Below are 12,134 nucleotides of genomic sequence, written 5' to 3'. Positions count from 1 at the left end.
GTACTGAGCGCAGTATGACGAAATATTCTAATATTGGCACGTTGTAAATAATTTTTTAATGTCGTCTGTCCTTATCTTTCCTTTAAGAAGACGAATAATGGAATTTTAACAAGTAATAAAGAAATTACTAGAAAATGCGTTTTCTTTTGCTCTTATTTCTTCTTTTCGCAAGTCATTTTACATATACAGATAATGGTTCAGTTTCCGTATTCCTGTAGTTTGCATTATCAACAATTTGCCTTGGCAAGGCCTCCAGGGAAGGTTATGTTCCTGCACTTAAATACATAATGTTTGGTCCCATTAACACTTAGATATATTGTATCGATCCGTACATTCAATAGCTTGGAAAAAGCAATGATTCTCCATACAGATGACCAACATCCTAGTTTGGAACAGTCTACAGAGTATTTTTTCAATTCAGGTGAAAACAACTCTAATCTGGTATAGTCTACTGTCTGTTTTTGTCAACGTGTTTTGTCATTATCTTTCATTAAAAATAACTCCTGAATTTGATAAAGAAATAAAGAAAATACGCCTTCAATTCCTCCTTTCGAGAAAAGTAGTTCTTTTTGCACATTAGTACCACCGCGTGCAAAAGATTATGCAATGTTTCAAACATTCGTCCAAAAGTATCCAAAAAGGTGATATCATCCGACAGGATAACTACAACTGTGTCATCTAAGAGCAGGGGAAAGAAACCTGGTCAAAACAAAAAAAAGTGAACGAACGAACACGAACAGTAAAACAGATGAGCGCTGACACAGACAGGTGCACTGACACAGACGATGAATTAAGATGAAGATTTAATTAATTAAGATTAATATTAAAAAATGGTTACTAAATTTCAACTTAAAATACGGTTCCATATGAAACATTTAGTAGCCGAAGCAGCTTTTATTCCTGCATAGTTCATCAGTTTCTATGCACAATTCTTAAATATTAATTTGTGTTGGTTTTGTCTGTCTTATATGATGACATGCTGAGCAACAAAATATGAATGTGTTTATGTTATAAAACAGTCTTTTTATTCTTGCGCAAGAAAGTGAGTAGTATGCTTAAACAATAATAGCGTATCAGCACTGTCCTACTAGCCGTTACTTTCCGAAACTTGATTCATGCAGATATCTTGCTTACAAATTTCAGTGTTCATTATATATATATATATATATATATATATATATATATATATATATATATATATATATATATATATATATATATATATATATATACACATATTACTCAAGGATCAAATATTATCCGTATTTCTAAAAGTCCTTAATTTGATACCAGTGGTGGTAGAAATAATACTGTTCGTTTTGTCTTCAGTTCTAAACATTGACAATCCATGGTGATAGATTCACAAGTTAATCATATTTTGTTTATAATTTCTAATGATTAATTTCTCGTTCATTATTTGTTTAAGTTACTTATTATGATTCGTTTCGGTTATGGACAACATTAGGTTTCCTTTTATCAGTTAAACCAAGTGTGATTTTTTTAAAAATCCACTGTTGGAATCTATGCACACGAGTCTGGTGACAGATTTAGTTTTCAGTCACAATATAAGGAAACATATTGTTAACGACATTGTTTTAGTGTCTTCACTTTAATCGGACTTAACCCGGATCATCCTGTTACAATCAGACATTATCAACATTAATACATCCATTCATCGTAGTAAATTGCATGCCTTTCTAAGTGATTTGTCTCGTGCTGTGAATGCCCCGGTTTTTTTAAAAAGAGTAGGCAATGTTATTTGAACGTAGTATGTCTACCTTTATTAACATTCACTTCGTTTTTGACAGCGTCTATTTCCATTCTCAGATCATCTTCAGCTTTTCTACTTTTGTCGATATCTGCAACAAATTTGTCACCAAGTGATTTTATATCACCTTTAGCAATGCCAAGTTCCTTCCAGATCTTTTCTATATCATCTGTGAAAATAAAATCATAAATTTATGATTTGGTGATATATTCTTAATTAATAAAATGTTTTAAATCTGTGAAAAATATCAGATTAAAGAAAATTGGGTTGAAGGCAGCATACAGAAGATTGTAATGTGTGGGTTTGGGGAGTACATCTTGCCTTACTTATAAAAAATTATGTTTCAGAGTTTGTTTTAAGGGAGGTAATGCAGTGTTTAATATAGTGTGGTCCTCTGAAGTTTTATCCTTGCTGTGTCGGGGTATCCTGAGGATGTGCCCCTGCTGTGTCGGGGTATCCACCTGGTTTGGACCAGTTAAAGGATGGATGCTGTGAATGATATGTACAAATTTTTCATTATTACCACTGTACTTCCAATAGTTCAGCCACTCTCAGAAGGTCTCAAAAATGGGCAGTAATACAAATGTCATCTGTAATACAAAATACAGTATTCCAAATGTAATACAAATCCGCGCACCATCAGAAAAATTGCATTGTATCAAATACATTCCAACACAATCAATCGACGTTTCCTTGGGAATTAAATTATTTTTTTAAAAGTTTAAAAACAATACAATGCAACTAAGGAAGAATTCAGACTGAGGGCCAATACTTACATAATATTTGTGAATGGATTAGGAATGAAGTGAATAACATGTTGAACTGAACAATACTGGTGAATAATGCCAAGAATGGTACGCGTCTGCAATCGTGGTGTTTCAGTAAAAGACTTATCTCCTTTTAATACTCATAGTCTTTAATGTGCTGATGAACCCTTAAAACCACGAATCGTGAATTCATGACCAGTTTAAAGGAAGATTTGCTAACTCGACAAAGCAGATTGCATTCTCTCGTACTTTTCAAGCAGGAAAAAGATACAGAAAAAATCCATACCTACAATATTTCAATATTTGGCTTCATTTAGCGTGACATTATATGCGAGATGTCACATTACTCCATGCACAAAATTCCTTTTAATTTGCTCTTATTTCGGACAAATGAATTTTATAATAGATTACTGACTCTATATCAGTTTTGTTTGATCTGTTCAGTTCTCCGGAAACCTGGCCAGTCATAGGGGCGCACCTCATGATTTTGCGACAACCTCTATCTTGTCCGTTCTCCACTGCTCTTTGGGAGTTTGCAAAGTCCATGCCTTGCAGGATCGTCTTTGACAGGCCAGATGAGCCTGAGACGTTACCATGCTATCTTAGTTTGCGTTTCTTCACGGCGGTGAGCCGATCTTCTTATGGTCCAACTGCACCTTGGATTTTAATGCGCACCCCCTCATTAGAGACGTGGTCTCAGTATACAATTTTCAGGATTCTTCGATAATATTTTATCTCTAAGGCATAGATTCTTCTCTCAAGTTCTCCTATTAGAGTCCATGTCTCACATGCATATAGGAATATGGACATGACGAGGGAGCGTTGTCACTGAGCCCAGATTCTGTCCACTCACTCTTAATTCCTTTTGAATGTCACTTGGAGTTTTGGTCATTAGCTTGGTCTTTTCAGCGCTGATCTCCATCCCATACTTAGTGATGCTCGATTGAGACGGTTCACTAAGGTTTAAAATTCTTGTTCATCTCATTGTAAGCCATCAATATCATCAGCGAAAAGCAGGTTGGTGATTGTTCTGCCTCCATCAGTGCCACTGCCCTCATGATCTTCCAAGGCATCGGGCATGATCGTTTCAAGGTAGATGTTGAAGAGTGTGGGTCAGAGGAGGCACCGGTCTGACTCAGACTCTGCTTCTGAACCAATCTTCTATGCTGCCATTTACTAGAACTTTACTAGTCTCCTTGTCGTACAGGTTTTATATGGTGCTGATTACTCTGACTTTATGTTCTATATCCACAAGGTGTTCTGCAAGGCTGCAGTTCATACCTTGTCGAAAGCCTTTTTGAAAGTACTGAATACATGATAGAAGTCCTACTGATGCTGCATATGCTTTTCACAGAGGATTCTATGATTGAATATCTGTTTTATAGTGTTACGCCCATGTCTGAAATCTGCCTGTTATTCAGCAATGATGTGCTTTGCTTGGTGTTTCAGTCTGTTGAGGATGATCTTAAGCATAATTTGCTTGGGTGACTGAAGAGGCTAATTGTTCGGTAGTTCTGGCACAGATGCAGATTCCCCTTTATAGTGAGACTGATGATCAAGGACTGGGTCCATAGAGTTTCCTCCTGCTTGAACAAGTTCTGATGGTACAATGTCTATCCCAGCTGACTTCCCTTTCTTTATTGCCTATAATTCAGTCTCTACTTCTTCCCTGATGATCGGTTAGTCAACCTCTGATGTGTTCAGTGGGAAGTTTAGTACAGTTTGGTCTCCAAATATATCCTAGTTGTAATGCTTTGAATAGTATTCCGTTCATCTGTTAAGAATCTCCTGATTTTCTGTGAGACTCCTACCAGCCTTGACCTGAATCGTGGGAGATCTACCCGTTTTCTAAGTTGTCAGGTCCTTCACCAAATGGTATACCTCTTTACTGTTATTCTGGTTTAGGCTTTTTCTCGACTTCCTTACAGTGGTCCTCTAACCAGCATTCCATTGCTCTTTTTAAGCTCTTCCTAATCCTGTTGCTAAATTCCCTGTATTTTTCTATTCCTTCAAGGTCTTCTCGCTTCCTTCTGATGATTGTGAATGATCTCCTTGGCTGTGCCTATTACTGCCATGTTGAAGGTAGTGATCAAGGAGTGTAGGTTTATTTCTTTAGCACTCAGAATTGTAAGTGTTGTAAGTGTGCAGCCAATTCATGCCTCAACAGCCTGTCCCACGTTTGGATCTTTCCGTTTTTCAAGTTCAAACCTGATCCCAACTTGTCATCGCTTCCCAGTCTTCCTAAGATGGAGTTTGATAGTCACCATTAGAAAGTCATAGTCGCTTCCTATGTCAGCTCCTGAGAAATTACATGCTCTGGCAATGTTGACGCTAGACCGGAAGCGCTTTCTCACCAAGATGTAGTCAATCTGGTTGTGATATTTCCGGTATCGGCTGTGCAATGTCCATTGTTCTAGATAGTTTGTGGGGAGCAAGGATGTTCGTTAGCACTACATTATTGTCCAGGAGCTTCAGTTCTCTCTTATTACAGTTTGGACCACATACTTCTCGCTAGTCTGCCTGTGCGTCTTCTACTACCTTGGCATTCCAGTCTCCTTGAATAACTAGAATATCCTTCTTGGATATGTAGTCAATTGAGAATTTGAAGCTGGTCATAAAACGCATCCACTTCCTGGACCTCACTGTTGGATGTTGGGGCATAAACCACTATCAAGGTGATATTGAAGGGAAATGCCGTCAATCGGACGGTATTCATCCTGTTAGACAGTGGTCGACATTCCATAGCTGACCTCCCAATGTTCTGATGTACTATAAATCCGACTCATAGCTCGTACTTGTCCTCAGCCCCACTGAAGTAAAACCTGTGTCCTTCATTTTTTGATCTCTCCCCGAAAGTCTTCCAGCGCTAAAAACAGAATCCAAGAATTTGCCATTGTTATCTTCTCATCTCTTGCGTGAGCTCTTCGAGTTTCCCTGCTGATCGTAATGTCCTGACTTTTAACTTTCAGTTGGTGATGCTATCTTTTGCCCGTAGTTTGATAGTAGTTGCACCAGTAGAATACTTATCACCTCCGTCCTGGTGTCCAGCGGATGGCGCGGTCATTGGTAACCTGGGTTGCGACCGATCCGGTATGAATATGGTCATTTCATCATCTATGGCTTATCATGGGTTACAACCTGGTAGACCCCAGCTCTCTCCAGACTGTAGGCCACAGCCGATATCCAAGTTATCGTATCGCTCGCCCAACATGTCGCTGTTGAGTTCATCTTGGAACCCGTCCGCCCTGGCCGTTGACTTCAACTTGGAAGACTTCCGTCCTGTGATGTCATGTTACCCCCACCCTATCAGCTGAATACTATAAAAGCTATTAAAGCTGTAAATGTTGTAAACTTGATTTTAAAACAAAATGTATGTGGAATCCTTTGACAGTTCGCTTTGAAACCAACGCATTTACTCTGCTTAAATTGTACATTATTTATAATTTAAATGAACTGCTCCGACACGAAAAATTTATTTTAAAATGGCAAAACCGTAAGCAATCCTTCATAAGTTCACGACGTTCCCAGGAGAAATATATCGTTTAATACTACATAGAATCTCCAGACATGCAGAAAAACAGACGGAACAATGAAAAATAATCCGGCTGACAAAAAATCGAAATAAGAAAGCCAGATGATCATACAGACGCACTGGAAAAAAGCATCTGTCAAACAAGCAAAACAAAATAAATAAATAAATAAATAAATAAATAAATAAATAAATAAATAAAAAAAACACAAGTCTATTAAAACTCCAAACTCTGATTTCCATCTCACTAGGGATATATGGTACTTTATCCACCGGAACATATAAACTAAGGCAAAATGCGAAATTTATTATTTAATGACATTCTCTATGCAATGTATTCACGTACCTGACAATTCGGCAATTTTCTGCATTTTGTCAATGTAGGTGTCTTGAAGAGCTTGATTCATACTGCATGTAAGAATGGACTCAATCTTTTCTACAAAGTGATGTTTGTCTCCAAAGAATCTATCAAAATTTGTAACGAAAGTCTTTATGTGACTGCAGTAATAACCAAAATGTATACTGTTCACGCTTGCTTCCTTAGCATGCGCATAAACATGATTTCTTAACACCCTTACCCTCTCTATGTCATCACCTATGTTCCCTCCAGCAATAGGCGGGTCTTTATTCCACCCATTAGTTGGAATGTCGACCTGATTACAAAGGCTTATAATAAGTTGATAAAGTGAGGTGACGTCGAAGTCTATTCGATCAGGGCTAACAGGGAGGGCTGCACACAGCCACGAGTTAAAATTCTTGTCTAGTTTCTCAAGTTTGTTCTGATTGGTCCGAACTTTAGTTTGCAAATCAGCTGAGGGAATTTCACGGGTTAGCACATGCCAGAGTATGTCTCTTAACACATCAACCACAATCCAACACATGCGCGCAAAGTTGATTCTTTCCTGAGATGAAATAAAAGTGCTGTTATCTGTGGATGCCATGATTGTTGTTGCTTTAATTCATACAGGCTCTACAAAAATATAAATCATATTAGTTTTTAAATACTTTAGCAATAACATCTTATATCCAATATTTTCATGTGAAAATCATAAATGTGAATGTTCGTTTTTAAACATATATATCTACAGGGACTCCTCATATCAATTTTAACTGATATAAATTTACATATAGAGAGATAAACAATTAGACCTTGAATTCACAAAAAGAAATTCAATATAAATGCAAGATATCAGATTGACTGAAATTAGGTCCACCTAAACATATAAAAATAAAATGTTTTAAAGGATAAAATTATCTTCAGGCCTTGCACTGCAGTCTGTGCTAATGTCTTGTGATACAATACTGATCATTGTTCAACTTTTGTTATTTCCAGCAGGTGCACCTCACATAATGACACTTCTTTGTTAAAGGATAAATCACTACTTGCACCATGAGAACTAAAAAGCCTAGAATTAAACATGTCCTTTTAGCAAATTTAAATGTAAACAATTGAACTTCTGAATCATATTTGTAATTTTATTTATAATTCTACATCGAGTCCTATTTGATACAAAAAAGAAATTTAAATTTGTTACAATATTTCATATTTCTGTTCCTTTGTGCATGCATATGTCAAAAGAGTTCCGAAAACTGTCCTTGCGAATAATATGGTTTACAGTTTAGTTTACAAAATCGTAGGAACAAATGAAATACTAAGATTATTTTAAACATTTATTTGAAGAATATTTAAGTTATAATATTGTATTACTGTTTTCTTACTTATACACATATTAATGCAGATAAAACATTTCTATAGTCTTTGTAACATTGTTGTTAAGTAGCAGAATGATTCTTCAGCTAATGTTTAGGTCAGTAGTTTGAACGCTTTGAGAAATGTATCATTTAAATCTAAGCAATAACATGTTAAGTATACAAATTTTCACTCCAATTGACCTAAGCTTCAATCTGTTGTGTGACAAATTCGAGACAAACATAATGCAAATGTATGATATTGTCATTGTTCCATGTATGTGCTGTATTTTTTTATTAGCAGTTAACAGCCCATTATGTTCCAAAAGTTCTACTTTAAAATTACGACTAGGGAAATGTCAATTATGAATTCTTGGTAAATGAGTATATACAAAATACGGGTTGTTTCCTATTTACCATACATCAGTACTGTAATAGATAAAAGCAGACAGATGCTTATCAAGCACAAAAATAAATAAATGAGAAAATAAAATCCTTTTTATATGTAGGAAAGGGATGATTAGTTTTAAAACAATATTTAGAAGTTGAAGGTTAGTAAATACCTATTTTGCACATAGTTGTTTAATCTATTGACAGAGTGCTAATACTTGCGATAGAACACATAGTAAACGTGTTAATATATTACTTATTTACTTTCCTCGTCTTTGTTCTAATTTTTTTAAAATACTAAATCCAATTATGTACGGTAAGTTGGACCTCTGGGGCGGCATTCATGCTTATAGCCCCTATAATATGCATCCACTCACATTATTATTGATCGTGAATAGGTGCGAAATACACTTCAGTGCCATATGTGTTTCCGAAATTCAGTTAAAATTAAATGAACCACGTAATTCAGACATGTTGGAAGTAAATTAAACTTCATTTGAAACTTAATTTTTTTCACCCCTGTGATTCTTATCTTGCTCTGCTCCATTTTGTTTCGTTTATCTTTTTTATTTCCAATTTTAACATTATTTCCTTCTATAACAATAATAAACAAAACATCAAATAATGACGATGGAAGATTTGGTCAGTTGGTAGTTGAATCCTGGATCTGATTAATCTTGAATTTAGGCTATAATACAAAAGCTGACCTAGTCAATCCAAGTATATCCACTATTTTGCAAGCTGGGCTATCTTCAATATCGGATCCCAAACGTGTAAAATGTTTCAAGCAATTTACCGTACATAATTGGATTTCGTAATTGATTCATGTCCACTCTATGATGTTACCTTTCCATGTTTTCCTCTATTTGCTTTGTTCGTTGTTATTTATTATCACCGTGTTGTCTTTGACAGGCCAGATGAGCCTGAGACGCCACCATACCATCGTAGTTTGCGTTTCTTTCCGGCTGTAAGCAGATCTTTATATGGTCAAATTGCACCTTGGAATCTCAAGCGCACTTCCTCATTAGAGACGCGGCCTAAGTATGCGATTTCCAGGATCTTTCTATTACAACTCTATGGTCTTAAAATAGGTACTAGAAAAGAGAGAAGCAACAAGCTTTTTAATATTCAACAAACAGTTTATTTCCCCTGAATACAAAGTCTAAATGTATAAAAAGGAACTTACGTTGTTGCGAATTAAATCCCAAATAATCCAAGAATTACAGACACAAGTCCTAATGACTTAAGTTCTGACTAAAATTAAGTGGAAATCCAAATTGAATTCAACACCGAAAGTGTTAATGTGCCTGTAGTGACCCGTATAGTGGTGATATACCAACAGTCTTTTGTTACATCACAAAAGTACAATCCAAGAATATATCCTTATTTGTAATTTCAATATTATTCAAGACTTTATTTCCAAGAGTGTTAATTTTGAAGAGCACTTTGTATTTCCAGAGAAGAATCACTTGAATTAAATGCATTTAGTAAGTAATAATCCATTCCAAATAAATGTCTGCATACAACAATAAAACAGCTGATTCCGCTAAAATTTTACAGCCTGAATAAATTTTTCAGTAACAATAATATATATTCCTCTACTTGACCTCGGTCTCAATTAGTATTTACTCCAAAACAAACTCTCTAATAGAAAATAACCTTCTAGAAGTCTCTTAATGTTTATAAAATTAAAATCTTAGCTATAATTAGAAGTATTTTGTTAAACTTGTAATATAAGCTGTGTAGTAAACAACAGGTAAACTAAGTAATTCATCGGGAATTTCCCAAGTTCTAGACTCAGATTAAGCAAATATGTCTACAACAAAACCAAAATCAATATTTCAGGTCAGGTAGAAAATATTTTGATTTTGGACAAGGTCAAGTCCAACATACAGTGTCACATTATCAGTAACACAAAATGAAATTAAAAAATAAATAAAAATCTAAAACAAACAATGCAAATTAAATATACAGAACATTTCGAATACATCTCATCTCGAAGGCATGGAAAATTCTGTCTAGTTCTGCTGCCAGCTTCTATGTCGCATATGCATAAATGAAAATGGACATGACGAGGGAGGTCATAAGCTTCATCTTGGACCCAAGCAAGAAGCTGCAGTCATTCCAAACAGGTTTCAGCCTAGCCAGTGAAGCTGTTGTATGCTCAATCCTGGAAGGAACCCTATATTTTGAACTTTCATAAGAGGCGATAGCACCTAGGTAATTGAAGCTTGAAACTGTGAACAGCTTCTGTCCGTTCGCTCTTATTTCCTTTATGGATACTAATCTGATTGTGTGTCATTAACATGGTCTATTTAACGCTTATCTCCATCCAATACCTTAGTGACAATTAGTTGAGACGGTTTACTAAGGTTTCTATTTCTTCTTCATCTCTGCTAAGTCATTAGTACGATCAGCGAAGCGCAGGTAGGTGATTGTTCTGCTCCAGCATTGACATTGCCCTCGTGATCTGCCAAGGCATCGGACATGATCCTTTCAAGGTAGATGTTGAAGAGAATGTGTGAGAGAAGGCACTCCTGTCGGACTCCGACTGTGATTCTGAACCAATCTTTTATGTTGCTATTGATGAGAACAGTGTTAGTCTCCTTGTCATACAAGTCCTCTAATGTTCTAATTGGTTTTTCGTTTATGTTGTATATCCGTATGATGTCCCACAAGGCAGCATGCTATAGATTGTCGAAAGCAGGGACTTACAGCCACAAACAGGAGGCCCTGATTTTATTGAATTTACTGTGACAATGGATAGTATTTGTTGAAAACAGTTCAAATTCACAAGATCAAAAATTATTTTACCCGGTTTCGATTAATACTGTAGATATTAGGGAATACAGACATTTGAATTATTTCCAACATTGATTTTGGCTGCTTCGAAAAGGGGAGGAATTTGTAAAAATTAAAATGAAGTTTCGTTGCTGAACGTACAAATTTTGAAAATTGGGTCTAAGCAGTACATCAAATGCGGAGTTAGGTGGAATAGAATACATGTTTTATTGAATGCTGCAGAGCCAATTTCGTTCAACGGAGACGAAGTGATGGTTCATTTGCCTCACCATAGAATCTTTTTGGAGGCGATGTTCTAAATGCATCCAGATAGAGTCGAATTACCCGATTGTGAACTGGATCAAGCATCTGGAAGTAGGATTTACAAGCTGATCCGTACAGAATCGAGCATGAGTCACGTTTTATCTTACCAACTTAATAACGATCTCTATAACCGGAACAATTATAATAAGCTCCCCAACTTCTATTTGTTACAATTTGTATAAAATCCATGTGTTTGTGACATTTGTCCCTGAGGTATCTAATACGTGGAAGGAACATTAGTTTACGATCGAAAACAAGGCCTGTTCTCTTTCATAAGAGGAATAAGACAACAGTCAATATAGGTACAAGGTTCATCAGGAATACTACATGATCAGCAGAAATGCAGAGAGCTTGTTTTAATTTCGAAATTTGAACCCGTTTTCTTCTGTCCATTACTGATTTTTGTTGATGTTGGTCTATAGTTGACGTTCGATTGTATGCGTACTCGTTGATTTAGATGAGATGAAAAACTCCTCATGATATAATGAGCAGCCAGTTCTTGCATTAAGGCATTTCACTACGTTTTTAATTTTGACGATGAAAAGAGTGATTGACAATATGCTGCCGTGAGGTATACCCATCTCCTTAGGATGCTTTCAGAAACGGTGCTACCTACCTAAAATCTAAAGTTGGTATCTTTTAAAAACTTAAGGAGATAAAGTTCTCAGACCTTGGTAGAATAGGTCATTCATTATGCCACACTGTCATGTGGTAACATCAGTATTCTCCAAGAAAAAAGACAGCAACATAATGTTCTTTCTTTTTGAAAGCATCTCTAATTAAATGCATGAAGTCTGACAAGCTCGTTGATTGTGCTTCTCTGGCGTCTCAATCCACAAAGAACATCAGAGAGTAGGTTGCTTGATCCGAGATACTAGAGTAATCA

General features: G+C 36.0%; 1 protein-coding gene across 3 annotated transcripts in view; it reads right to left on the bottom strand.

The window, feature by feature from the left end:
- Positions 1 to 12,134, bottom strand: part of LOC149790604 (uncharacterized) — a 37,187-nt gene that overhangs the window by 12,505 nt on the left and 12,548 nt on the right. For all 3 annotated transcript variants that reach the window (XM_089972708.1, XM_089972707.1, XM_089972709.1), the window contains 3 exons: positions 8,990 to 9,237; positions 6,411 to 7,034; positions 1,779 to 1,937 (listed from right to left, as the gene is read on the bottom strand). In XM_089972708.1, the coding sequence (XP_089828834.1) occupies positions 1,779 to 1,937; positions 6,411 to 7,005 (754 nt within the window). In that variant the 5' untranslated portion in view covers positions 7,006 to 7,034; positions 8,990 to 9,237. The remainder of the gene's footprint in view (positions 1 to 1,778; positions 1,938 to 6,410; positions 7,035 to 8,989; positions 9,238 to 12,134) is intronic.

Source organism: Sinohyriopsis cumingii, chromosome 10, assembly GCF_028554795.1.
Source record: "Sinohyriopsis cumingii isolate HCF-2022 chromosome 10, ASM2855479v2, whole genome shotgun sequence".
NCBI classification, from domain to species: Eukaryota; Metazoa; Mollusca; class Bivalvia; order Unionida; family Unionidae; genus Sinohyriopsis; species Sinohyriopsis cumingii.
The sequence above is the reverse complement of the archived record's forward strand: the minus strand, read 5'-3'. Positions and strand labels throughout refer to the sequence as shown.